This window comes from Tupaia chinensis, unplaced genomic scaffold (genome assembly GCF_000334495.1).
Source record: "Tupaia chinensis unplaced genomic scaffold, TupChi_1.0 Scaffold145741_1, whole genome shotgun sequence".
In the NCBI taxonomy this organism is placed as follows: Eukaryota; Metazoa; Chordata; class Mammalia; order Scandentia; family Tupaiidae; genus Tupaia; species Tupaia belangeri.
Genome location: NW_006205599.1, coordinates 1,649,334 through 1,676,255, shown reverse-complemented (window position 1 = coordinate 1,676,255; position 26,922 = coordinate 1,649,334). Strand labels below are relative to the sequence as shown.

At 48.4% G+C, this 26,922-nt stretch overlaps 1 protein-coding gene across 1 annotated transcript in view; it reads right to left on the bottom strand.

Annotated features, from left to right (window-relative positions):
• The window catches only part of POLR1A (RNA polymerase I subunit A), a 69,044-nt gene that overhangs the window by 13,187 nt on the left and 28,935 nt on the right, over window positions 1-26,922 (bottom strand). Inside the window, exons 14-24 of the mRNA XM_006168383.3 lie at window positions 24,415-24,606; window positions 14,224-14,373; window positions 13,011-13,194; window positions 9,823-9,905; window positions 9,551-9,709; window positions 8,227-8,325; window positions 7,206-7,358; window positions 5,777-5,859; window positions 4,600-4,765; window positions 3,047-3,268; window positions 2,004-2,218 (exon numbers count right to left, since the gene is read on the bottom strand). Of these exons, the coding sequence (XP_006168445.1) occupies window positions 2,004-2,218; window positions 3,047-3,268; window positions 4,600-4,765; window positions 5,777-5,859; window positions 7,206-7,358; window positions 8,227-8,325; window positions 9,551-9,709; window positions 9,823-9,905; window positions 13,011-13,194; window positions 14,224-14,373; window positions 24,415-24,606 (1,706 nt within the window). The remainder of the gene's footprint in view (window positions 1-2,003; window positions 2,219-3,046; window positions 3,269-4,599; window positions 4,766-5,776; window positions 5,860-7,205; window positions 7,359-8,226; window positions 8,326-9,550; window positions 9,710-9,822; window positions 9,906-13,010; window positions 13,195-14,223; window positions 14,374-24,414; window positions 24,607-26,922) is intronic.

Genomic DNA, 26,922 nt, shown 5'->3' with positions numbered 1-26,922 from the left:
TCCTGCTAATGACCCTGCAATGACCTGCAATGACACAGCACAGGTCCCAGCTGGGTGGCTGTTACTTCAGATGGTCACACTCAAACCATTTCGACACTAGCCTCAAAACATCACATGTCCACTCGGGGCTGGTTACAAGCCACCTAAGCACAGAGGACTTCTGGGCTCATTACTTACAATTCTCTTTGTTCATTCTTTTTTCTAACAGTTTAGAGGGACCTTAAACCTCCCACTGCACAAATTAGAAAAAAGTTCACTAAGCAATTACAGGGAAAGGAGGGCAGAGAGAGAGTGTGGTTTTTTTTTCCCCCTTAATTAGTGTAAATGGCTGCAGGCCACACCAGAAGTGTCCACACCGCAAGATTCTGTAATTGTTAATCATTTTTCCTCTGAAAGCTGGCCCTTCAAGAGCAGCCACCTGGAACACGGTAACACTGTAGCACGTGGCACAGGGAAGGGGCTCCAAGATGCAAATGTGGATGAGCGATGGGGTGAAGGCCAGCGCCCCAGAAGAGGAAAACAAGGAGACATTTCCGTGCACGTTCTTTGTCAAAGTCAGACTCTTCTTCAGCCCCCTCTACCTTGTCCTTCTGCTACTTCAAACCCATGAATTTTGAGTGCCTACCAGTACCGCTAACAAGAAGCACCTTCGAAGACTTCCAGAACCTCAGCGTTCCATCCTGAGCTTGCTGCGTGCTGAAGGGCACTGCGAGCCTCTGCCCAGGCCCTCCATAACCACCCGTGCTGGCCAGAGGAACCGCTCCCCACCCCGGGATGTGGCATGACTGAAGGAGAGTTGACTCACTGCAGGGGTGTAGATAAGGTGGAGGGAGGGGAAGGGCCCAGACTCCGCTGTTCTCGGGAAAGCTCTGCCTACAACCGAGACGACCCAGTGTGTCTTCTGCCCAGCACTCTGAGGCTGAGCTGGCGAAACCAATTTATGAAGCAGAGAGAACGCCGTCCCTCCCCTCCCGCTGCTCCCCTCCAGTGTGTGTCTCGGCTCATTTGTCTCTGCTCCCCGGCTCCTAGCTGCCTCACTGCGCCTCACAGGGTTTCACTGGGGGCAAGACACGTGGCCAGGCTCGGGTGGGTGATCCATAATCTCACAGCACTGCATGCTCAGTGAGCTGAGTGGGAAGGGTCCAAGACCCGTGCCCCAGCAGGCCTTCCTGGGTGGCGCACTGATGCGCCAACCCAACCCCAGCAGCCCTCACCTTTTCACTGGGGGCAAGACACGTGGCCAGGCTTGGGTGGGTGATCCATAATCTCACAGCACTGCAGGCTCAGTGAGCTGAGTGGGAAGGGTTCAAGACCCGTGCCCCAGCAGGCCTTCCTGGGTGGCGCACTGATGCTTTAATCCCTCACCTTGGGCTGGCGCACGCCTGGCTTCTCCTCACCCCTATGGGAAATGTTTCTCCTGTATTCTTGTGTATGTGTGTGTGGATGAACCAGTCTAAGTGAAAGCCTCCACAGGATCCTTCCTCCTTAAGCCTAGAAACCCAAAGCTCAAAGGATCACCCGAGTAATCGGATCCCAGTCCTTAGGAAAAGCTGAGACATGGTGTCCCGGGGCAGCAGGTGATTCGCCCTGGCTCACAGAGTTGACAGCACCGAAGAGTGGCCAGATACCCTGACTCCCACTGAGCCACGTCCCCACACTGAACTTGAGAGTGAGTGGGAGCAGTGGTAAGGGGACTGGGCCCCCAGAGGAGAGCCCCTGGAGCACGCTGGGCATGTGCATGCCCACGATCCAGGCCGGCCGAGACCTGGGCTGGACTGTGACATGAAGGCCTTGTTGGGGATGCTCTTTCTTGCTCAGGGAAGAACCCCCTGAATAAACTTCATTGCACTCCCCCGTATCCTGGCCCAGATGAAGGGCAGGCGTCCACTCCTGCCCCTGCTCTGGCCTGCTTGCTGCCTCACGGCCCTCCCTCCTGCTGCAGTGGCAACCCCGGAGGCAGACATTCCCCAGGCACTTGCTGTGCAACAAACCCAAGTCGTTACCTGTCCAGAGAAAGCTCGGATTTCTCGTAACTTTGCTCTGCTTGAGCTGCCCACTCTTGACTGTAGTCATCAACCTTTCTTTCAAACGTTTCTGACACCGACCCTAAGTAGATGTCTGGGCGGCAGGTGGACAGACAGGGGTCGGGACAAGGAGCGGCCTTCTTCTGGTATTTCCTTTGGCTCTGCCCATCTAACTCATACCACATCCTCAACATCTGAAAGGAAGGAAGGGTGGGCTCAGCTGTGTGTGGGGGGAACCACAGTGGGCTTCTCTGCCTGGGATACCCGGGAACGGAAGAAGGACCAAGGCATCTGTTTGAAAGGAGAGCAGGGGACACCTGATTGCAATGGGAAAACCACCTCCATGTTTAAAACTGGGAGGAGCGTGAGTGGCCTGGTGCATTGCTGGACCACAGCTCCAGGGCTCGCCATCCTGGCCTGCTCAGGCCCAGGGAGGGTGACCGCTGTCCAAACTGAGTGAAACAGGGCCCTGTAATGGTTAGGTGTGGACAAGCAGCAAAGACAGGACTGTCCTAGGCCAAGCAGGCCAGTCACTACCAGCCAGGGTGTGCTGGGTCCCCATCTGCCCTGCAGCCAGGCTCCTGCATGTGCCCCTAGGCTGTCCCACAGACTGCCCCAGAGAGCCCTGTGCATAGGGCTGCCCACTGAGTTTTGCTACTGGGAGGCCCCGGCAGAGGGGTAGGCAGAAGAGGCCACAGCTGGGCAGTGATCCGGTCCAACCCAACCCCAGCAGGTCTCTGAACAGGCCTTGCCCCTCCACCCCGGGCTCCCATCCAGGGGCCTCTGCCCACAGTCATCCTCTCTACTTCCGGAAACTCCACTCCTTGTGTCTCCACGCCCAGGGTGGTGAGAAACCCCAGAGTCACCGTCCCGTTAGTATCGCCCTACCTGGGGAAGGGGCCACCCCTTATGCTCCCATTCGATGCCATCCGTATCCTGATGGAAAACAGCCCCACATCCCTCACCCACTAACAGGCCTGGACGTGCCAGGCACTGGGGCATGCATGGCCTCCCTGCGTCACCTGCTGAGTCTCGGGGCTGCGGCCATTCCGGTTCTCGCCCTCGAGGTTCAAGGCTCTCACAGCTGCCTGGACTTTCTGGGAGTAACTCAGGAAGGCGCCTCTTCTCAGCAGGGTGCTGGGGTGCCTGCTCTGCCATTTTTTGATGGCTCTGAAATGGTGCAGAGCTTTTTGGGGATCTGCTCTGGATAAGACTTCATGGAGATGCTTCGATTTTACTATAACCTAAATAAACAAAACAGCCATACACGAGATGAAGGACACAGGGCCACACCGCACAACCTCAGGGGACCCAGAGCCCTCCTGACAGCTGTCAGAATGGCAGGCACCCACTGATCAGGGACCTTGCTATGCAATCCAGACTCAGGAGCTAAGGGGATCACAGGAGAGAGTGGGCACGCACAGCCCCTCCAGGAACCTGGGGGAGTTTCTGGGGAGAGAGGAAGAGGGTAACAGTGATGGTCAAAGCTCTGGCCCAGCACCAGGATAAAAAACACAGCACTGGAGCACTCTCAATTATGCATCAGCCTAGAGACCTTGGACAGGCTGTACTGGTTTGTTTCCCGATCTGCAAAATGGGGGACTGCTCAGTTAACAGTGATGGCCATTCCTGGGCAGCAAGGAACAATATGAAAACCAGGAGTGGGACCAGCAGTTGGTGTAATGGCTGTCACTGGACTCCCATATAGTCGACCACAGCTCGAGTCCTGGACCCAGTGGCTTAAACTCACGCCAGGCACATGTGCATGCATGCCCAAAAGTCCAAGAACAGAATGGAGGAGAAGGGACTGTGGCGTTGCCATCCCCCTGAGGGGGGTGATTTCTTGCTTTCTGTCTCCCTGTCTCTCTCTTTCTGGTGAGTGCACATACCCTATAGCAAAAATCTCTAAAAAAAACAACAACGAAAACAAAACCAAGAGCTTGTGTGTCAGACAGGCCTGGGCACCCACCAGTTGGTTACTGAAGCTCTGATGCTCTGCTGCCTCCATTGTAAAAAGGGCAGAGTAAGGGACTAGCAGATAGTGTAATGGCTACACTGCTGGGCTCCCCCTTTGCCGGCCACGGTTTGAGGGCACATGTGTGCAAGTGCCCAAAGCCTGAGACGAGAATGGAGACGAGAATGTGGCGTGGACATCCACCCTGGGGGGTGACTTCTTGCTTTCTGTCTCTGTCTCTCTGGTGAGTGCATGCACTGTCCCAAAAATAGGGCAGAGTAATTCCTCAAAAAGAAAAAAAGCAGGGGGCAGAGTAATTCCTGCCTCCTGGGCTGCAGTGAGGAGGAAACCAGATAGTATTTAGCTCAGGGTCTGGCACAGCAAACATCCCTAGGTGGCATTTCAGAGATGCCAGTGCTTGTCTGCCATCTAACAGGATAGAAGTCCGGGGCTCTGAAGTGTCCAGTGTTCCAACACATCGACTAGGGCTGTCTAAGCCTTCCCCACTCTACCTTCCAATGGCCACTCGGGCAGGGTGCTCAAGTTCTCTAACCGCAGGTGGGGTGCACCGCACAGCTCCCAGACCCACCACCCTCGGGCTCTGGGGGTCTGGCACTCTACCTCGTAGTTGCTGGCCAGGAAGGGGAACTGCTTGGGCTGCAGGAACTGTGTCTTGGGGATGTCCAAGCCATCTTCCCCGTACAGGAACTGCACCACGCTGCCATCGCTGTCGCGGACGGTCAGGTCGTACTGGACGACCAGCCCCTCCAGGTGCTTGATGATGCACCTGCAAAGAGAGCATTAGTCAGTGCCCGCCTGGCTCACCCCATCCCAGGCAGCTCTGATGGGGGACAGGGTCAGTGCTGGGAAGGAAAGCGGGACTGCCATTTCTGTCACGCAGTTGCCACCCAGCTCAGGCTGCTCCAATGCCGTGGACTCTGGGCTACAGCATCACCCAGTCACGCTGAAATCTGGAGCTGAGAAAGCAAAGAGGACGGAGCTGGAGCAGACGGGCCAAACGCTAAGTGGGGGAAACTAAGGAGCTGTGCCTCCCTGCTCAGCAGTTCACAGACTTCCCTGAGGACACGGCTTAAGGCCTGGCCTGAGAGGCTTAGAGAATTATTTGCACCATCTCCTCCGTTTTTCACTATCATGTCTACCAGCATGGGTTCTCTGGGCACGGGAGGAACCATTACCAAAATATTCCCAAGGCAGGCCCTTAGCTCTGCACTCTAAGTGGGGAACGATCACCAGGATCTGCTGCCCTGTCCTGCCGGGTGCCCGCGTGTCACCCTGTTTAGGTTTAAGCTTCCAATCCCCCATCTGCCCAACAAGACGGGTTACAGTAACTGCTTGCTCCCCTTCCTCCCAGAGAGGAGAGAAAATAAGCCAGTATGGGCTAGGGAGCCCCAGGTGACGCCTGTATGTGGAGGGGCAATAACACCAATTACAGGTGCACAGGCAGGGATCCCAGGCCTAGAATCCCTGCACTATCCTGACCACCAAGCCTCCAGGGAGCAGGGCTCCAGGGAACTCATTAGTGACTGAGACCCCGCCCTGCAACCAGAGCACCCCCCCAGGGAACAGCCAACCCTAAGAATGCAGGGTCCTTGGTATGACCTTGTGCTCAACTCTACCATCCTTAGCAGGAGAGCGTGTGATTTCCTGTCTCAGGCCCCACACAGACATTTCTGTAAAGGTTTCTCACCCAAGGAATCCTAAGTGAATTGTTGATGAAATGTGGAAATTACTGGGACACTGGCCCCACCAAAAAGGGGAGAGTGCAGGTACTTTTTACCTTTGGAGGTAGCCGGAGCGGCTAGTTTTCACAGCGGTGTCGACCAGGCCCTCTCGCCCTGCCATGCAGTGAAAGAAGAACTCCTGTGGGACAGAAGACCAACGGTGGCAGTGAGGATAGCGTGCTTCCCAAAGGGAGACTCAAGGCAACCTTCCGGCAGCCTTTCCTGGCCAGCCCCTGGTCACTCCTCTCCTGATCTCCTTGGACCTTTGCTTTGACAGCTTCAAACGCCCCTGTAACTTCCACCCGCCCTGCGGTTCTCTGTCTTACCCTGCCTGGGGGTCAGGTGAGCAGAGACAAGTGGTTCAGAAAGTTATGGCTCCTGCGAGCTGGGTGCTTCCCCTGTATTCATGCCACCCTCAGGATCACACCCCACGTCCCTTCTCTGAACAGAAACGGCATGTTCTGTCCCACCACTGCCCCTTCAGCCCCCTTTCTTGAATTCTGCTTCCAGTAGTGTCAGTGTAATGTTTCCCAAGCTTTTTGAGGTAACCCACAGTTAGGTTAGGACAGTGATCACCAGACAGACACATGTATATAAACACATGGTCGTGAGGATATGTAACAAACTTCGTGACACTGCCCACCCCGCCCTTTCCTATGGGGGTTAAATTCTCATCTTTTTTTCTTCTTAACCACTTTATTCTGTTTCATCACATAAAGAAATGCTGGTCACTATGCACTGTGATGAATCATGACCCATTAAGGTGCTACAAGAAAAATGAGAACAATCCCAGTCTACATCCACCCCCGCCCTCCTTGCTGGGGCTGTGGATGACCCAGGAGAGTCATGTGGGGCCCATGGAAGAGCTCTTGAGTAGTCAGTGGCCCTGGAACAGAGCACTGGTCCCATTCACTCTCTGACCCCAAGGGCCATCCTTCCAGAGCTGCACTTCACCAAGGAACAAGAGGTACTAACGTTCGAAAGGCCACTTCTGACCATATGAGGACACACATTTTCTTAGGGAAGAATTCGATTGCCGATGAAGTAAAACTAGCCATTTGCTACAGCTCATCAGTTTTTCCCTTGTGAAGGAGAAAGTACCTGGGGTGAAGGGCATTTTCTGAAATAAATCTCTGTGGTCCTCCCTCACAACCCGGCAGTGGAGACCACCCTGGTGAGTTGCACCCCCTTTTCCAGCTTCTTTTGCGTGTAGGTAAGAACTAGTTTAGAGAGGTCACACAGCAGGAAAATGCAGAGCTGGGACCAGTCCCATTCATTCTGCCATCTAGTAGCAAACGTTTACTGAGCACCTACCAAGTGCCTGCACTGAACACAACATGGTGGTGCCCTCCCAGGTCCTAGGGTCTGGTGGGTAAGCAGCAAGTGGCTTGGCATGGACCCCTTGACCGTGTTTATTTGGTGACCGGGAGGGACTGAGCCAAGGCATGAAGAAGGCAGGCCACACGGAGAAAACAAAATACATACAGGAGGGTTGATGCCGGTGAGGAATCTGCCAGTGACAAAGCCGCCAGCCCTAGGGGTGAATTCATAGGGTTCGAAGCAGGGCAGTGACTTGCCAGATGCCATGAGCGGGGGTCTCCGACCTTCCAGTTCAATCTGGCCAAGCAGGCATGAGATCTGGCGGAAGAAAACCCAAAGGCAACTTAAGGGCCACACGTGAGGTGAACACCAGGTCCCAGCAGGGACAGGACAGTCTGCTGTTCCAGAAAAGCTGCATGGAAATTGAGAACTTGAAGGCCAATTCAGATCTTTAAACAAACCAGGGCAACTTGCAGTTTCAAAAAAACAAAACAAAATAAAGACACTCCATCTTTCTCTTGCTGACTACTCTGGTTTTTTGCATTTGGGGTCAGGTGACAATAGGTGGTGTTTGTAAAAGAAGCCATGTGCCAGAGTCACACCTTCATACCTGGAAGGGGCCTCAGGGTGCATGGAAAGCTACCTAGGTGAGATTTCACTTAGGGGGCTTCCTCGTGGCCTTCTGCCTTTCAAACCCACTGCTATAGGCTCTCTGAACAACGAGGGAGGGGTCCTTAAGACCCTCTCAAGGTCATTAACGAAAAAGCACTAAGATCTGTGACAAGGCCACGCTAGCACTGTGGTAATCTGAAGAGATGACGAGTCTCTAAAGGTTCCAAAACCTCTGGGACACACGGACAGTGCAATAGGAAGTGAAAAGGCAGCCCGTGCAAAACTGCAGGATCTCAACGACGACCAGACACATGTGCACAGTGTATGACACATGCCACACGACGATGTAGGACCTGACAACACAGAGCTGCATTACACGTGTAATATCTGTGCATTTAGATCTGCATTATCCCGAATGGCCACGTGTCAGCAGTGAGTAGCTCCCGAGGTGATTTCTATATGCTTCTGTATTTTTCAGCATGAACACAGTTTTTGGAAATCAGAAACACACCTGCAAACCACCTCCAGCCACCCTCCACCCCCCTGGCAAAGCTGCCACCACCCGTGCTCACACCTGCATCGTGTTCACGGTGGAACCTTTGGCTCCCGACTGCACCATCATCTGCAGGTTGTTCTCTGGGAACTGTCTGTGCAGGCCAAAGGGCATGCATGCCTGCGGATGAGACCAACATACTGGTTAGCGATGTCACCCCCTTTCCAAGCGCCAGGTTAAGAAGGCAGATCCAAGATGCAGGAGCAACGAAGTCAGAGCGTTTATCCAGAGGTAGATGCTGGTTTCCACTTTAGGGAAGGGGAAGCCTCGCTCAGCCTCCAACCTCTCACTCGGACTCCTGGAGAGAAGTCAAACTGGTGCCCCCACCCCTCGCTATGTGCTGCACTCTTTCTATACCCTCTGCCAAGAACCCGTGATTCTATTCACTGGCCAAACAGCTGCAGGAGAGGAGAGGCGGAGTCTGTAATGCTAAAGGGGTGCTGTGTAAGAACACGATTTTAGGCGATGCCTCTGAGCGTTCACTGAGCACAGGCAGAATGCCAATGTCTGTGTCCAGCCGTGACCAGCGTGCCAGTCAAGACCTCGTAGGGAGCTTCATTGCAGCTCCTGGGCCAGCAGAACAAGCAAAGCCTCCTACGGGAGCCTGGGAGTTGGGCAGAGGGGAGCTCTGAGTCCGTGTAAGCCTGAGCCTGGGGTTCTAGAGACTCGGCCCAACCTAGCAGAGGTGGCAAGACAGGGAAGCTGGGGAATGAGATGCCTGTCTCGGCTCCTGCAGAGACTTCTCTCCTTTCTCCATTGCCGCATAAACAGACTCGGCATTGCGCATACCAGTGCTTTAACCCCTCAGCACACTGCGAGGTGGTGTTCCTCCCACCCCTACTGCCAGGCGAGGAAACCAAGCCACAGACTGCTCAAGGTCACACAGCAAGTAGGAGGCAGAGCCAATCTGAACCCAGGCCTTTCAGCCCAGCTCTGCCGCATAAGCAGCAGAGGTGTTTTTGGCCCTTCATCCTGCTCTTCCACCTGCAGTGGCCTGACTGAAAAATTTCATTCTTCAGCCCTTGAATGCAGTCAAAATAAAAACATTTTTAAAAACCAAACCAAAAAAAAAAAAAAAGCCAGCACAAAAAACAGCACACAGCGTTTCCTCTTAGCACTAATCCACGGCCTTTCCCGACCAGAAACGAGGGAGAGAATCAAGCCCTGGGCTCTTCTAGACAAGATTCTACCCACCCCACCTCGCATTTCACCAAGTCAGCTGTTAAACAGCCAAACTGCTCCAAAGGGCCCTGAGCGAGAGTCAAAATGTAATTAAAAAAAAAGAAAAAAGAAAGAAATCAGCATCCAAAATGGTGGCGGTAAGTGCATGCACTGCCGAGCTAACCTTATTAATCTCATTGCTATAATGGTTCACTTCCTCCTTGAACTTCAGATCAATCATGTTAAAATCCCTTTGGTCTTTGCCCAGATGGGCATCCTGCCATTTCCCTCGGACCTCATCACATGATGCGGCTTCTGGCAGGTTTAAGGCAGCCCTGACGGCCTAGAATGAGAGAAGAAACAGGTCGGAGGTTGCAGCCGAAACAGGGCATAGGTCACACCCTGTAGGCCACCCGACCACCTGGCAGCAGCCCATCTCCCTCAGCCCCTCCTTACCCGGGGCCCACAGAGGGTGGATTCTTCGATGATCCTGTGTCTCCTGACATCTGCCTTTGACTTAACCAAAATGTCTTCCACGCCTGTGAGGTGAAACAGACAGGGTGGAGCCTGACTCTCATGGGCCTGTGAACTTGGTGATGTCAAGGCATAGAGCATGGCTCCTCAGAGACAGAGGGCGCCGGACGACGAGGACGACGACGACGAGGAGGATGACAGCATCACTAGGGAAGATTGCTACAATCTCCTGAGTGTTTACCAGAGCTCTAACCATCTTAACCTCTGCCTTACAAATGACAAAAGTAAGGCTTGAACCGAGCTCCTTGGCTAGCCCTGTGACCTAGTTGGTGGTGTAGTAGACTGCAGATCTGAAAACCATGTGTTGACCAGGGTTCAAGTCACCAGCCCGGTGGAAGTGAATACAAGTCAGGTGTACATGTGCGCCAGGATCCAGGCAGGCTGACGAAAGGGGATCACAGAGCGACTGAGCCCTGTGTAAGGTGCATCTCTCTCTCGTGCACATATGCTCTATCACGAATTAAAAAAAAAGAAGAAAAGAATAAAAGAGCCGGTCCCCTCAGCAGAATGGTTAGGGGCTATGCATAAGGATTGGAAACCCACAGAGCCAATCCAAGTTCAAGTCCCAGACCCAGTGGCTTGAAAAACATGCCTGACACATGTGTATGTGTGCCCACTCAAAATCCTGATGGGAAGGTGAAATAGAGAAAAAGGCAATGCAACGTGACCACACCCCCCTGGTGGGTGCTTTCTCTTTCTCTCAGCCCTTTGGCAGTTAAAAAAAAAAAAAAAGAGTTACTTGCCCAAGTTTACGCAGGTAGAAAAGGAAAACAGGCCTGAGCCCCAAACCTTTGCCCTGTCATCAGCTATCCTTCCTCCATTCAGTAAACACGTGCTAGAGGTGAGGATGAATGGGCTGGAGGTGAGGAAGTTTACGTTGAATTTAGTGAAAGAAGAGGAGGCTCCCAGGAGCCACATATACCAGGGCCACCCTGTACACGTGTGAGCATGGGTGTGCAGGTACACAGGCCCCCTTGAACCTGGGTGAGAGGAGCCATCACTGCAGGCCCTTACATACCTCCGGAGGATGAAAGCCTGGGTCACTTCCACTTAGTCCACCCCCTTGGCTCATGGGATTGCAGAATTCCTCACCTTGGGATCAGTCTATCTCTCCATGACTGCTTTTATCTGTAAGTACTATTGGACTCGAAAGTCCCTCAATCAGATCTGAGCAGGAAGGAAAAGAACTAACTGTGCTGTTTAAAGGCTGGGGCTAAAGCACCTAGAATTCCCAATGCAATCCATGTCCTGGAAACCTGAGGGCTTCTGAACACGCGTGAGCAGAAAGGGAAAGAAATACTCCCTCTGCGAGGAAGACACAAGCACTAAAGCAGGCCCTTCCGCAGAGTCACTGCTATTGCCTCACTGACCTGCCAGCCCTGGGAAAGGTGACAGTGAAGCCTGACCTCCCCTCAGATCCCTCCACCAGCCTGGCCTTGCGTCCTCTCTGGATCGTCTTTGCGTTCAGGGGCTAACCTGTCTCTGTACCAAAGGCAGAGCAAGCACGGCTTGTTTGGTACGCTTGGTCCTTATCAAGAGCTGGGTGTGGGGTCTTCCTTTACTTTCTGTTTTTAAAGCTCTCTGGACTTTTTCTAGTCAGTAGCCTGTACTTATTCTAGTTCTGAAATTGATGCACTTTTTACAAGTATGAGGTTCTTAGTCATCACACATCACCTTCTTCAGTTACAGTGCAAAGGATTCTAGTCTGGTTCCCACCGAAAGAGGCTGACCCTGGACACGGATGCCCCCATAAGGGGTCAGGGAAACCAGGGTAGGGAAGGCAGGTCCTTGCTCCCAGACAGATCTGGGCACAGCAATTGAACATGACTGCCAAGATACTTGCCCTGGCAATACTGTAAAAACCTGGAAATAGCCTAAATGATTAACTATAGCAACTGGAAGAGGCTGTAGCCACTAGACATGAGGACAGAGGCTAAACCCCAAAGGACAGTGGGTTACAAAACAGTATGGAGTGTAGGATCTCATTTTTTCTGAAGGTATTTGTGTTGGAAAAATCTAGAAAGATGCACATCAAACCAGTATTAGTGGTTGTCTTCGGCAATTGCTGCTAAGTGATTTTAAATTCTTTCATACTTATGTTTTGACTTTTCTACATGTAAATATATTGGGTTGTCGGAAAAGTCATGAGCTATCTTTCTATGTTTTTCTATGCAAAAATGTGCTACAACTTTTCCAAAGACCCAATATTATTAAAAACAAAACAAAACAAAAAACAGAATGTAGAATGCAGGTCCCACTGCAGGCCCCGGAGCACACTCTAACTGTGGCATGCTCAGAGGCCTCACAGTGGGACTCCCACCCTGAGTGTACATGAGCAAGTCCCTGAAGCACGGAGTCCTTTTTCCACTATTAAAGGGATCACTGACGGGGGGGGGGGATTCCTCCTCCACGCTGTGGCACATGCCAGGCTTACAGCATCTCAGGTCACCCTCGCAGGAACACTGCAGTCACAGGAACACTGCACAAGGGCTCGGACTCCGCTCCACATGCAGAGGCACGCTGCCCTGAACGAACTCAGCCAGAGGCCAAGTCCTCGGGCAGGTCTGGTGATGGCAGTCTCACCTAGTGCACAGGAAAACAGCAGCCTGTGCTCTTTACCAGAGCCGATCTCCTAAAACAGTAAACTACGTAGCTCCTCCTTCTGTCTTAGGACCACCCCATGGGCCTGCCCCATGGTGGTGCCCCCACTGTACTGGAGGGCACAAAGCAGTTCTAACAGGAAAGCCCTTAGGGGTGCAGGGAAGGACCAGGAAGTTGGAAGGACACGTGCTGGAGGCAATGGGGGCTGTGCGTGAGTATAAGAAATCAACGTGAGGGACAGAAAACCAGAACGTGCGGGCCGAGAAAGGGGAAGATGGAGATGGGGAGCGGAGGGTCACTCTGCACCCCCTGCTGTGGTGGGGGAGGATGGAGAGCACCGAGGGGGAGGAGACCAGCAGCATAGAGGGAATGCCCGTGTCGAGGGAGCCTGACCGCTCCCTCAGAGGACAAGAGAGCTAGAATGACAGCCTGGTGGCCATGCTGGTCACAAGAGAGGGCTCCAGGCCACTGCTCCAGGTGAGCCCTGGGGCCGTGAACCCAGCGCTCACCCAAAGTGAAGCCTCTGTAGAGCTGCAGGTAGGCGGTGAAGAGGCGGGCCAGGCAGGTGAGAACCTTGCCGCTGGTCTCGCCGCCGTAGATCTCATAGCAGCAGTGGACCAGGCCGTAGGCGGAGCTCCCGTAGTGCGCCTTGTCCAGCACCCCGCAGAGCAGCTCCCCTTTCCGGATGACCACCTGTGCGGAGAAAGGCACCAAAGCCCGGCTGCAGCGGTGTGTCCTATGGGAGCCACCCTGCCTGTTCTACGTCGTGGGCATGAACCCCATCCTGTTTGTACCTGCACTGTGGTCTGCCTCAATCCTTCATGGAAATTTCAGAGTGGGGTATCGTGAAACTGGCAACGTGTATATACACACGAGCACATGCTCTGGTGTGCTCACGCACCTCCCTGCTCTGCCCACCAGTTGCCCATACTGACGAGACTAAGAACCCTTGACAAAGACCTTGTGACCAGAAACGAGAGCACCTAGGGCTTCAACGCTGTGGCCCTGATCTCTGTTCCCAGCCTAGTCCTCCCTGCTCACGCACTGGGAGTAAGAGCAATGGAACCTTCCTAACATTCTCCAAGGGCTAACTTTGTATGTTCACAACATTAAGCTAAAGCATTAGAAGTTAGTTAAAAGAAAAAGATTACAAGCTGCACAGTGCAGCATGCATTAAGCAGATACTCTATAAAGGGAAAGAAAAGCAGCAGCTTCTCAATAGAAAGTCCAGTAAGACCGTCACCAGCATGTTGTGAGCTGGGGACTTGGGGAGGCTCCCCCTCTGAGAGCACACAGAGGCCTTGGGAACCCTCAGTGTGGATGGCTCTCTGGCAGCAGCACAGCATGGGACTTGACGGCTCTGGGCCTGCCTTTCTGGGGCCGGATTCCTGTGGCTTGGAGCTGGGGATGTAGACTCTTCCTAGCAGTTCAGTTAGCTCAAGCTACTGGGAAGTCTTAAAGGGAAACAAGGGCCCTGCCCGTCCAGGCCCTGCAGGATGAATGCCAGTCACTTGTTGGAGAAGCTTTCCCAAGCTGGCTGTGAGTTCACTGAGTGTCAAATGCTAGAGACTGGTCCCTGCTGCATCTAAAACAAAAGCTAACACCAACCTGGGCACCGTCCTCCTCTTCTGAGGCCCGGCACCTGCTGCTGTGGGTGTGCCTCTCCTTGCTTTAAATGGATCTACCTGAACACAAGACTAGAAGTCTCCAACCTGGGTGTACCTGAGACTCGCACATGGAGTTGGGGTCAAAGCCGGGGACGGGCCGAGGAGCATCCTTCACCCAGGCTTTCCCGCTGATTTTCGCCTTTCCAGTTAAGTTCAGTGGGATGTGGTCCTCTGGGATTATGTTTATGAGCAGTGTTGACACCACCTGGAAAGAAAAAGAGGACAAACTAGTAAAAAAGGTCGAGAACTTTCTTGTTAGGACCCCCTCTGTTCCTATGATGTCACCTCTGATGATCTGAGGGAGAGCAGGGAACATGGGTCCACCTCAGTACGAAAAGCCCATCAGGTGAAAAAATGGCATGGGAGAGGAAACTAAACGACCTCAACAAGAACTTCATTGGGATCTTTACTTCCTAAAATAGTTCTTTTGAAAGTAAACACTCTCCCAGACCTGAATTAAATTCCTAAACAGGCCAAAGGAAGGAGAGGGGAAAAGCAGATCGCTGCGAGGTCGGAATAAAGACATGATCTAAATATGTGGTAAAAACTAAAAGCAGAATTAAGCAGGATCAAGAGAGACGGTAGGGCCGTAACACTGCCATCTTCCAGATGAGCCCCACTGCGAAGCCAGTCTCTGACTGAGTTAACAATAACAGGTGGAGGAACACTTCTTGCTCACCTTCACTCACTCTCAGGCCACCCCAAAACAGACGACAGTCAGTACACACATTTGGTGACCTCCTCCCTGCAGGATAGCTCTGCCTTTCTGGAGGGCACCAAAGAAGGAGAGGATCCAAAGCAAGAACCGAGAGCTTTGTACTGAGGAGCTCTGCACAGGAAGACCCGAGCCAGCAAACTGAGAGGGACACAGTGGAGATGGGGTGCTCCTGTGTACTTGCTCACTGACTGGCTGTGTGCTGTGGGGCGCTGTCATCCCCTCTCGGCCTTCGGGATGCTCGCGTCTGCAGACACAGTCATCCACGCACTTGGTAATTATGGAGTGAGTACTTACTCTGAGTCAGGGCTCGGAGGAGAACTGTGAACAAAATACAGTCTCCACTTCCCACGGAGCCTCTATTCCTGAGGGCATCCATGCTTTGGAAGAAAATACAGCAGAGAAGGAGGGCCAGGAAGAGTGCAGGAGGATGGGGCATTTGGGATTTTAAATAGGGAGGCCAGGAGAGATCCAATCATGCATTTTAAGCAGACCGACAGCAAGGACAAAGAGGTTCAGTCTGAGTGAGAATAATGGGTCTCCACTTCCCACGGAGCCTCTATTCCTGAGGGCATCCATGCTTTGGAAGAAAATACAGCAGAGAAGGAGGGCCAGGAAGAGTGCAGGAGGATGGGGCATTTGGGATTTTAAATAGGGAGGCCAGGAGAGATCCAATCATGCATTTTAAGCAGACCGACAGCAAGGACAAAGAGGTTCAGTCTGAGTGAGAATAATGGCTAGCTGTTGGGAAGTTTTTTTTTTGGTTTATGTTCCCCCCCCCTTTTTTTTTTAAAGGTTTTTGCTACTGTGCATGTGCACTCACTCACCAGAGAGATAAATAGAGAAGGAAAGCAAGAAATCATCCCCAGGATGGAAGAGCCATGTCATAATCCTTTCTCCTCCACTCTTCTCGCATGCACACACACTTGTCTGGCTCCAGGTCCAGGACTCAAACTGTGGAGTCAGCTATGTGGGACCCAGCATCTTAACCACCATGCTGCCTGATGGCCCCATATTTTGACAGTTTTTTTTCACCAAGGTAACGTGCTCTGTTTTAGTCAATCTGGGCTACTAGAACACAACAGAATAAACTGCATAGCTTACAAACTACACATTTTTTTATTTGATTTTTAAAAAGAATTATTTTATTTAACTTTATTTATTTAATTTGACCAGAGAGGGACAGAGCAAGTGAGAGAGAGAGAAAGCAAGCTGCCATGTCTGCGGTCAGCCATGTAGGAGTTCAGTGCCCTTAACCACTGTGCCACCTGCTAGCCCCTATTTGTTTTGTTTAAATAATTATTTTATTTATTTATTTATTTATTTATTTATTTATTTATTTATTTAAATTTGACCAGAGAGGGACAGAGAAAGAGAGAGAAAATAAGAAAGCAAGCTGCCAGGTCCTGGACTTGAACTGTGGTAGGCCATGTGGAAGTCCAGTGCCCTTACCCACCACACCACTTGCCAGCCCCAATACATTTGGTTTTCTATAGTTCTAGAAGCTGGGAATTCCAAGATCAAGGCAGACTCAGTGCCTGACGAGGGCCTTCTGATTCACAGAGGGTGAATTACTGCTGCATCCTCCATGGTGGAAGAGGTGAGGAAGCTCTCTGGGGTCTTCTTCAAAGGACACTAATTCCATTCATGAGGGCTCCACGCCCATGACTTGATCACCTACCAAGGGTCTTATCTCCTAATAACATCACCTTAGGGGTTAGAATTTCTACATGTGAACTCGGTGGCAGAGGGCACAAACATTCAGACCATAGCAGGCTCTCATTTGATTTAACTTTTAGCAGGATCATAAGTTCTAAACACATTCCTGGTCTAGACGTTGAAGCTAAACAAAGGCCTTCTTTGTTCTCCTAAGTGACACTGATGGGTTGGACTGATACTTAACAAGTGGCTGTTAAAATGATCTGAGTGGGGAGCACAGTGTGCTAGGATTTCTCTAGTGGGGCACACCTCACGCATATTATTTGGGAGACTACGAGGTAACACGATGCCCCACATAATTAGCACTTACAGAGCTAAATACTGGAAACAAACTTACTGGAATTATTATGTTAGGCTTTTCCACTCCACCCAACAAGTGGTTGCTAACCGGAGCCAGGAGAAGCACTTTTTCAAGCAGCTGCTCCACATAGAGCTCAAGGGGAGGGAATGCACTGGGGACTACTGTGGGTATCCAGACATGGCTCCACACCGTCCCACAGATGGACCAGGGCTGGGGGCAGATGTACCCATTCACCAGGGCTGGGAAGGGTGCTGGGAGATGTTAAGTGGCACCAATAGCTCTTCGTGTGCATGCACCAGGCCCACAAAGCAAGCGTCTTTATATGTGCCCAACGGAGGCAGAGCAGTAAGAAGGGTAGCTGCCTTTCAGGGTGAGCACCAGGAGTAGGGGACAACTGGCAACAGTGTTTTTAAAGGCAGATCATTTCCCTGTTTTTCAGTAGAAGATGACAAAGATGCCTCAGCTCTACAGAAGGTGTTAACATTTTTTAACAATAAACTATTTTTAAATGAAAGTATGTACATTGCTATTTATTTATTTATTTTCTAATTTCCAGAGGGCACATGTACTTATGAGGGGTGGGGCGGGGGAAGACAGAGAAAGAGAGAAAGCACCCCCAACGGGCCATGGTCATGCTGCAATCTCTTCTATCTCCAGTCTACTGGGATTCAGGGCATGCACACATGTGACCAGCCTGTTTTTCAAGCTACTGGGGCCAAGATCCCATGGTTGGCCATGTAGGATCTGACTTTTTTAACTACTAGGCCACAGGGTCGGCCACACATTGTGTTTTTAGACATAATGCTATTGCACATTTAATAGATGACAGTATGATGTACACATAACTTTTATATATGCTGGGAAATAAAAAAACTCAAGTAACTCATTTTATTGTGATATTCGCTTTATGGTGGTAATCTGAACAGAATCTGTGGTATCTCCGAAGTATGCCTGTATTTACCTAGTTAACATTTATCAAGCTGTACATTCCAGATTTGCAATGACATGTGACATGTATGCTCTTTTTTTATGTTTATTTATTTCTTCCATGAGTGAGAGACACAGCAACCCCAACAGGGGTGCCATGATCCACTCCCAGCCTCAGCCAGCCCCAGATCATGGGCAGGTGTGTCCCTGGCACACGTAGGCCTGGATGCCAACCTTCCCATGTGGGTCAGCCTCACGGAGCACTACATTTTATCACTGTGCTCCCATCTGGCTCCCTGCATGCTCTTGGAACAAATGATGAGAGAACTGATTTGGAAAAAGAAAAACATTCAAGAGACTGTACGAGTGGCCTAAGGACAAAGCCTGAGACTTCACTTTCTGGAAAAGCAGAAATAAACTCCAAAGCTGAGTTCCTTATCTCCTGATCCTAAACAGGGCTTTTCTCTAGAATCAAACTTGTGTCACATAGCAACTCTTGCTCTTTCCACCTATTTGCAAAGAAATAGCCTGTACTAACCTTTCAAACAGTGGAAAATCTCAGCTGTGGTAGGAGTAAAGCCTTGGACTACATCCTGATTTTAGTTACAAAGCAATTACCACAGCCCAGACAAATAAGGAACAATTCTTTCTTTTTGGGGGGTGGGGGGATGGGGGAGAGGTTTTTGCTATAGGGTGCGTGTGCTCGCCAGAAAGAGAGAGAGAGACAGAAAGTGAGAAATCACCCCCCCTGGGGGGGATGGCCACGCCGCAATCCCTTCTCCTCCATTCTCCTCTCGGGATCTTGGGCATGCATGCACACGCACCCAGCGTGAGTTTAAGCCACTGGGGCCGGGATTCGAACTGTAGTTGACTACATGGGAGTTCAGTGACATAGCCACTACACTCACTGCTGGTCCCAGGAACAATTATTTCTAACATGAACAAAATCATTCTATCATTTGTCCTTGGGTCTTCACATGATTGTGGCTATGTTTGCACAGAGAACTGTATAGGCTATTTCTTCTCTTATGACATTATGTCTGAGTATTTCCCAGATGACTACCTGGCATTTAAAAACCACTATGGAGGGAACCAGCAGTTAGCGTAATGGCTATGTCGCTGGACTCCCACGTAGTTGACCGCGGTTCGCGTCCCGGACCCGGTGGTTTAAAATTCACGCCGGGCACGTGTGCATGCGTGCCTAGGCTCCCGAGAGGAGAATGGAGTAGAAGGGACTGCGGCGTGACCATCCCCCCTGGGGGGTGATTTCTTGCTTTCTGTCTCTATGTCTCTGTCTGTCTGGCGAGCACACGTGCCCTATAGCGAAAACCTCTCCAAAAAAAAAAAAAAAAAAAACAAACAAACAAAAACCATTATGGAGGGTCGGGGGGGGGCAGGAGAATAACCAGGTAGTTGAGGGAGCTGGTTCCCACATGGCCAACCATGGTTTGAATCCTGGGCCCACCCCAACAAGCCAGGGTTATGTGCATACCCCAAATCCCCGAGAGGATGAAGAAATGGAGGAGAAGGGATTGTGGTGTGACCATGCCCCATTGGGGCTGCTTCCTCCCCCCACCTCTCTCTTTCTGGCAAGCACACATGCCCTCTGACAATAAACAAAACACTATTTTTAAAAGCTATGCAGTAGTTTAGCAGATGGATGCTCTACAATATAATTTACTTAGCCTCAATATTGAGTACTCTGGCGTTTTCTGATTTCCTACCACTAACGACCACGAGGTAATGGATTGCTTTTTCTGTGCATTTTGGATTATTTCCTTAGGCTGGACCAAGGCAAGTGAGCATGTTTATGGCTCTAGACTTACACCCTTTGCCCTCTAGTTGGTTCATTCTGAAAACGCTGCTTATAAGTAAACAGAATACTATTAAATTCTGGTCACTTAATTACTTAACATTTATAGTCTACTGACTTCCAAGATAACTTGAGATAGCTTATAAAATAAAGACAAACAAGGAGGAATAATAATAACTAGTAGACAAATAGAGCAAACTATCTAATGACACTTCTGACCTGCCGCAGTTTTTGTAAATAGAGAAGTGGATTAGAGCTATGACCATTCATTTATATGCTGTCTTTGACTATTTTCATATTATCATGGCAGAGATGAGGAGTTACAAAGGAGACTGAACAGCCAGCAATCCTCAAATATTCACCACCTCTGGCCCTTTACAAAAAAACCTTGCTTAACTAAATTACTCAGACTTACAGATTATAATTTTAAACTGAAAAATCCCTCATCTAATTCATTAACTTGACTTTCATTTTTTTATATAATTAATTCATTTTTATTTATTTATTTTAATTTGACCAGGGAGGAACAGAATGAGAAAGAGAGAGAGGGAAAGTGCGAAAGCAAACCACCAGGTCTGGGACTTGAACCATGGTCGTCCATGTGGGAGTCCAGAGCCCTTAACCACCATACCACCTGCTGGCCCCCTTGATTTCCATTTCTTGTCAGGTTAGTACAATAGTGACCTGATTCACCTTCCCAGGAGAAACAACAAAAAGGACACATGAATATGCAGCATGAACACGAGACAGCAGTCTTACAAACACTGGACACAGGGCAACCAAGGACAGCGAGTGTCAAGGACTGACCTGTTTATTGACTTGACTTGACACTTAAAAAGCACTAAAATCAACAGTGGAAGAATGTATATTATTATTTTTTTTTAAGAGCGATTTTTGCCATAGGGCTTGTGTGCTCGCTGGAGAGAAGGAGACAGAGAAATCAACCCCCTGGGTGGGGGGCGGGGCGGAATGCCAGGCCATAATCACTTCTCTTCCATTCTGTTCTTGGGATTTTGGACATGCACACATGCACACATGCTTGGCATGAGTTTTAAGCCACCTAGTCTGGGACTCAAACTGTGGTCAACTACGTGGGAGTCCAGTGATGTAACCGTTATGTCATCTGCAGGTCCCAGAATACATATTATTTTTAAGGGCATATACATCATTTATCAAGATAGACCATATGCAAAACCATAAAACAAATTTTCATAAATTTAAAAGGATTCAAATCATCCAAGACATATTATCTCTGGCCACAGTAGAATTAAACTGGCAATCAGTAATCAAAGTATCTGGAAAATCCTTAAAGATAAACAATGTATGGGTTCGGGGGACCAGCATATGGCGTAATGGTTACGTAGCTATAGCCCCGGGGGGGTGATTTCTTGCTGTTCTCTATCCCCCGCATAAGCCCTATAGTAAAAATCTCCCTTAAAAAAAAAAGAAGAGTACAAGTTTATTTGGAAACTCATGCCTAAGGTTTTCACAATATATATTAGGTTGTTAGGAAACTCATGATGTGTTTTTCTGTTTCTATATGTAAAAAATGTGTCATGGCTTTCCTGATGACCCAGTATTTTCTATGACCTTTTTATTATTTTTTTTAAGAATTATTTTATTTAACTTTATTTATTTATTTTAATTAAACCAGAGAAGGACAGAGTGAGTGACAGAGAGAGAGAAAGGAAGAGAGAAAGTGAGAAAGCAAGCCACCAAGTCCGGGACTGGAACCATAGTCAGCCATATGGGAGTCCAGCGCCCATAACCACCACGCCACCTGCCGGCCCACTATGACCTTTTTTTAATTAAATTTTTTGCCAGAAGGCATGTGCCCTCATGAGAGAGACAAGAGACAGAAAGAGAAAGAACCTCCTCCCATCCCCCATATACATATAAACGCACGGGGAATGGTCACACAGCAACTCTTTCTCTTCCATTTCTGCCTTCTGTCTGGATTTTGGGCATGCACACACATGTACCCAGTATGTTTTTCAGGCTGCTGGGTCCAAGACTTGAACTGTGTGGTTGGTTATCTGGGATCCAGTCACCTTAACCACTGTGCCACTGGCTGCCCCGCCCCCATGAACTTTTTGAAGAGTTCTCATACTTCCAAATCATTCATGTGTCAAGAAAAAAAGAAATTAAAAAGTATTCAGAAGTAGATAAAAATGGAAACACAACATATAATTTGTGGGCTTGTGATCTGAGTTGAATTTGTGGAGGAATTTTATATATAAAATGCCTGTATTTTCAAAAAAAGATCTCAAATCAGTGACTTTAATTTCAATCTTAAGTAATTAGAGAAGGAAAAGCTAATAAAACCCATGTAAACAGAAGTAAGGAAGTAATAAAGATCAGAGTGAAATCAATAAAGCAGAAAAACAATACAGAAGATAGAAGTCAATGGGAGACCAGCAGTTAGCATAATGGCTACGTTGCTGGACTCACATCTAGTCAACCACGGTTCACATTCTGGACCCAGTGGTCAGGCGCGTAAGCGTGTGTGCCCACGATCCTGAGAAGAGAATGGAGGAGAAGGGATTTTGCCCTACTGCAAAAAAACTCTCAAAAACAAACAAACAAACAAACAAAGAAGATAGAGTCAATGAAAATAAAAACTGGTTCTTTGACAATAAAACTGATAATGCCTAGGTAAACTAATCAGGACACAAATCATCAATGTCAGGATCAAAAGCGGTTGCACCACTACAGATACTACAGCTAGAAAAGGCCATAAAGGAACATTATGAACAACCTCCTGCCTATAAATTCAACAGCTTAGATGAAATGGAGAAATTCCTTGAAAAGCAAAAATTACTAAAGCTTACTCAAGAAGAAATAGATAACCTCAAAGGCCCTATATCTTTGTCTTAGTCCATTCTGTGCTGCTATAACAAAATAGCACAGACTGTAAAATTTATAAAGAACGTAAACTTATTTCCTCACAATTCTGGATGTTGGGAAGTTCAAGGTTAAGGGGCTAACACTGGGTGAGGACCTTTTTGCTGCATAATCTCATGGCAGAAGGACAAAGAGAAGGCAGTGGGGAGAGCCAGAGAAGGCCACATCTGTCCTTTTATAAAATATATACTCCTATAATAATGGTATTAATCCATTCATAAAGGCAGAAACTTCAAGGCCAAATCACCTCTTAAAGGTCCCATCTAAAATTTTAATATTGGCAATCAACCTTCCAAAACATGAACTTTGGAGGACACATTAAACCACAGTAGTCTTTAAGAGAAATTGAAATTTCAAAAAATTTCCCACAAAGAAACTCTAGGTCCAGATGTCTGGTGAATTCTACCAAACATTTAAGGAAGACATAATACTGATATTACACAAACTCTTGAAAACTGAAAAAGGAATATTTCCCAACTCATTCTGAGGCCAGAATTACCTTAATACCCAAAGCAGACGAAGATGTTACAAAAGAAAAGAAAACTACTGGGCTAGCAGGTGGCGTGGTGATTAAGGCTTTGGACTCCCATATGGCCAACTGTGGTTTAGGTCCTGTACTTTGCAGCTTGCTTTCTCACTCTAATTTGCCCTGTAGCAAATTAAATAATAAAATTAAATTCTTAAAAAACAAACAAACAAACAAAAACTACAGTCCAATCTCCCCCATAAACACAGATACATTCTAAACAAAATATTAGCAAACTGAATTCAATAATCCATAAAAAAGGGTAATACCTCATGACCAAGCAAGATTTATCCCAGGAATACAAGGTTGCTTTATTAACTAAAAGCCAGACAAGTTCAAGTTCCACAGACTTAAAGAACTGTAGAGCTAGAAGAGATCTTAAGAGATTACCAACTAGAATCCCTTTTTTTTTTTTTTGGAGAAGTTTTTGCTACAGGGTGCGTGCGCTTGCCAGAAAGACAGAGAGAGACAGAGACAGAAAGCGAGAAATCACCCCCCAGGGGGGATGGCCATGCCGCAATCCTTTCTCCTCCATTCTCCTCTCAGGATCTTGGGCACGCACGCACATGTGCCCGGTATGAGTTTAAGTCGCCCGGTCCGGAACTCAAACTGCGGTCGACTACATGGGAGTCCAGTGACATAGCCATTGAGCTAACTGCTGGTCCCATAGAATCCTTTTTATACAGTAGATTAGAAGCCAAGACCCATAGGGCCAAGATCACAAAGCCAATTTGAAGTTGACCTTTGAGACTGAACTTGGAGGCTCAGCTAACTGCAGAACATATTTTACTCCATTTCATTATCTGATCACCATGTATATTACCATTTGGATACTCTGAGAGGAAACACGGTATGATTTGGAAGCTGGAAAGTCCTGGGTCTGAATCCCAATTCTGTCTCCTGTAGCCTTAGGCAAGTAATTATACTTCTCTGAATATCAGTATCATCATCCTCTAAAGGGAGATGAATATGGCGTCTGCATTACAGGTTTGCTGTGAGGATTTAATTAATGTATCTAACGCAGTCAGCAAAGTAGTATTTCCCAACAAATACTACTATTATACTACTGCCAATACTACGGCCTATTACCACCATAGTTGTATTATGAAGACATCGAGTTCAAGTTAGAAGCAAAGGACAGAAAATATGCAACCTAACTCTTAACAGACACTTCCTTGAAACCACCAAGAAACTTTAAACAAGGGAAAGTTGGATGAGTTCTTGATTAGCCTTTTCTGTCTGTGGCCTGGGCTCTCCTGGAAATAAAATCTCTTATATGGGTGATCTGTTTCCTTTTTTTTTTTTTTTTTAAACATATACACGCTATTTTCTCCCAGTTACCTGTTTTCCTGTCCACAATGCAAAGGGCTTCAGGATGGCAGGAGGAAAGAGTTTCACGCGCCCCACTTTGTCTGTGAGTCCTCGGTAAACCAGTTCCATATATTGTTCCCGGGTGAAAAAGCAACCTCGAATAGTCATGCTTGCACCTGAAACCATGTGGTCCTGGATCAATCCTGCCAATGGCTGGCCATCCTACAAACCAAGATAGACACAAAAAGAAAAAAACAATCTAAATTTTAAGTCAAATTCCAACTCCTAGTTATCTGATTAAAAGCCACCTTCTAGCAACGGCTCTCCTCACATTGGCCTGTCCATCTCCCCACTAGGCCCTTCTTGGGAGCAAGCTGCTTCCCAGATCACATGACCAGGGTTTACCACCAGCTTCTAGTTTTGCCATTTGCCCACTCCCCTATCCTATATCAAAACTACTTCAAACCTATCTAGTTCCCCAAGCCTTCTCTGCTTAATCACATCTGGTACTAGTTACTTCAGCATTTATGCATAAATTTGGTCTGGCTGCTGTTAGCTGTGCTCTTGTTTTTATTCTCTGGTTTTATGCTTCAGTATTTTTCACACATTTCTGGCCTGGTTCTCCTATAACTCAGCCATCCATTCAACAAATATTTATTGAGAGCTTACTGCATGCCTAGGCACTGGGCAGACCTTCAGCCTACTTCAAGGGACCAAATGGACAGTCCTTTATGATGAGAAAGAGCCAGTCAGTAAACAAATGACTGGACAAATACCTCATCTAAAAGTTTTAAATGCCACAGAGGAAAACAGGGCAGCGGGGGCTGGGGGGGCGGTGTCACAATACAGATCAGAGGTGGGGACAGTAGTCAGGAATGGTCTCTCTGATTGGTGATATTACAGCTGGGGCCTGAGGCGTCACTTGTAGCCGGCCAGTTAGAGAGGAAGGGGTTCAGACACAGGCTCCCTGAAAGTGCTCTGAAGAGGGCCTTGACGTACAGGACTGCAGAGGAAAAGAACCCCTGCTCTTAGTACTCTGCGCAGCGTAGCACGCGGTTCATTATGAGCCCTTAATAACGGCTACTGCCTGCCAGACGCCGAAGCAAGGGAGGGCTTTTATACACACACCAGATTGGTGGCTACTCTCATTTCACTGGACACTTTCACGGCCTTTCTGATCTCGTCTTCTGAACCCTTTCTCTCAGCTCTGTGTTCATAGCAACCTAAGGCACACAGAAGTAAAAATAGCTATGCTCACTGACGTTTGAGAGGCAGCTTTGGTGAACTTTTCAATGTTTACAGGAATTTGAGAAAACCCTGGGCCTTGGAACTAAAGATTGTTATCATTTGAGTATTTGTTAAATACTAGCTAATACTATGGCCATGTTTCATAACGAAGGCTAAAGGAATGCACAAATGTGGCCATGGAGAAGCCAGGAATGCAACCACATGTACTAATTCAAAGGCTGAAAAAGACTCTTGTCCAACAGTCTAAATACTGTGGTAAATACTCTACTAACTGGAAGATGGCTAGTTCGGACGGGCTGAAATGGTGCCACATTACAAGACAAGACCAGGTACAGCCTGATCACACAGCCCTTCCCCTAAAGACCGACTGGTGAACATAAACACAAGAGTATACCCTCACCTTGTTCCAAAGATGGTCTTACCTTGCTTGGGGGGAAACCCAAACCAATATTACGTATTTGACTCATCCCACAGCCTTTGGGGACAGATAAAGGTTTTTTTTTTTCCCCTTTTGTTTTCTTCCTTTGAAGAACATAATTACAAGTTATGTGATATATTCAATGCCTTCTCTTTCCATCCAGATTTTTCTATGACTAGAAAATTACTTTAATGGCTAAACTGCTTTCAATGCAATAATCACGAATTCTAGGGGGGAATGCTGATTAAAGCAATTACTAAGCAGCTACTTACAAACCAAATTTCCTAAATCCTGCTTACGATCAGGAAAAATATCTTTGAATCAAAACCCCAGAAAATTGTCAGCTATTCTATTACACTTAATATAACAGCAAAATGACATTACAACTCATGTCTTTGCTCAGGGTGTGTAGAGAATAAAATATTCTGTGACTTGAATTTTCTAGCTGACAAAGTAGAAATCAAGAAACTATTTCAAATTTTATTAAAAAAATTTTAACAAAGCATCAACCCTCAATAAATACAACAAACAAGGGGGGAGGAATTAATCCACAAAGAAATATATAAATGAGAAGTTTGACTTTTTTTCCTTGGGAAGAAAATAGCTGAGTTCCATTTGTCTTCTATTTAAAGTAAGAAGACATCACAAGGGACCAGCAATTGGCATAATGGCTATGTGGCTGGACTCCCATGTAGTCGACCATGATTCAAGTGGTGGTTTAAATTCACGGCGGGCAAGATCCCGAGAGGAGAATGAAGTAGAAGGGATTGTGGTGTGGCCATCCCCCTTGGGGGGTGATTTCTCACTTTCTCTTTCTCTCTCTTTCTGGTGAGCACACATACCCTATAGCAAAAAAAAAAAAAAAAACTCTC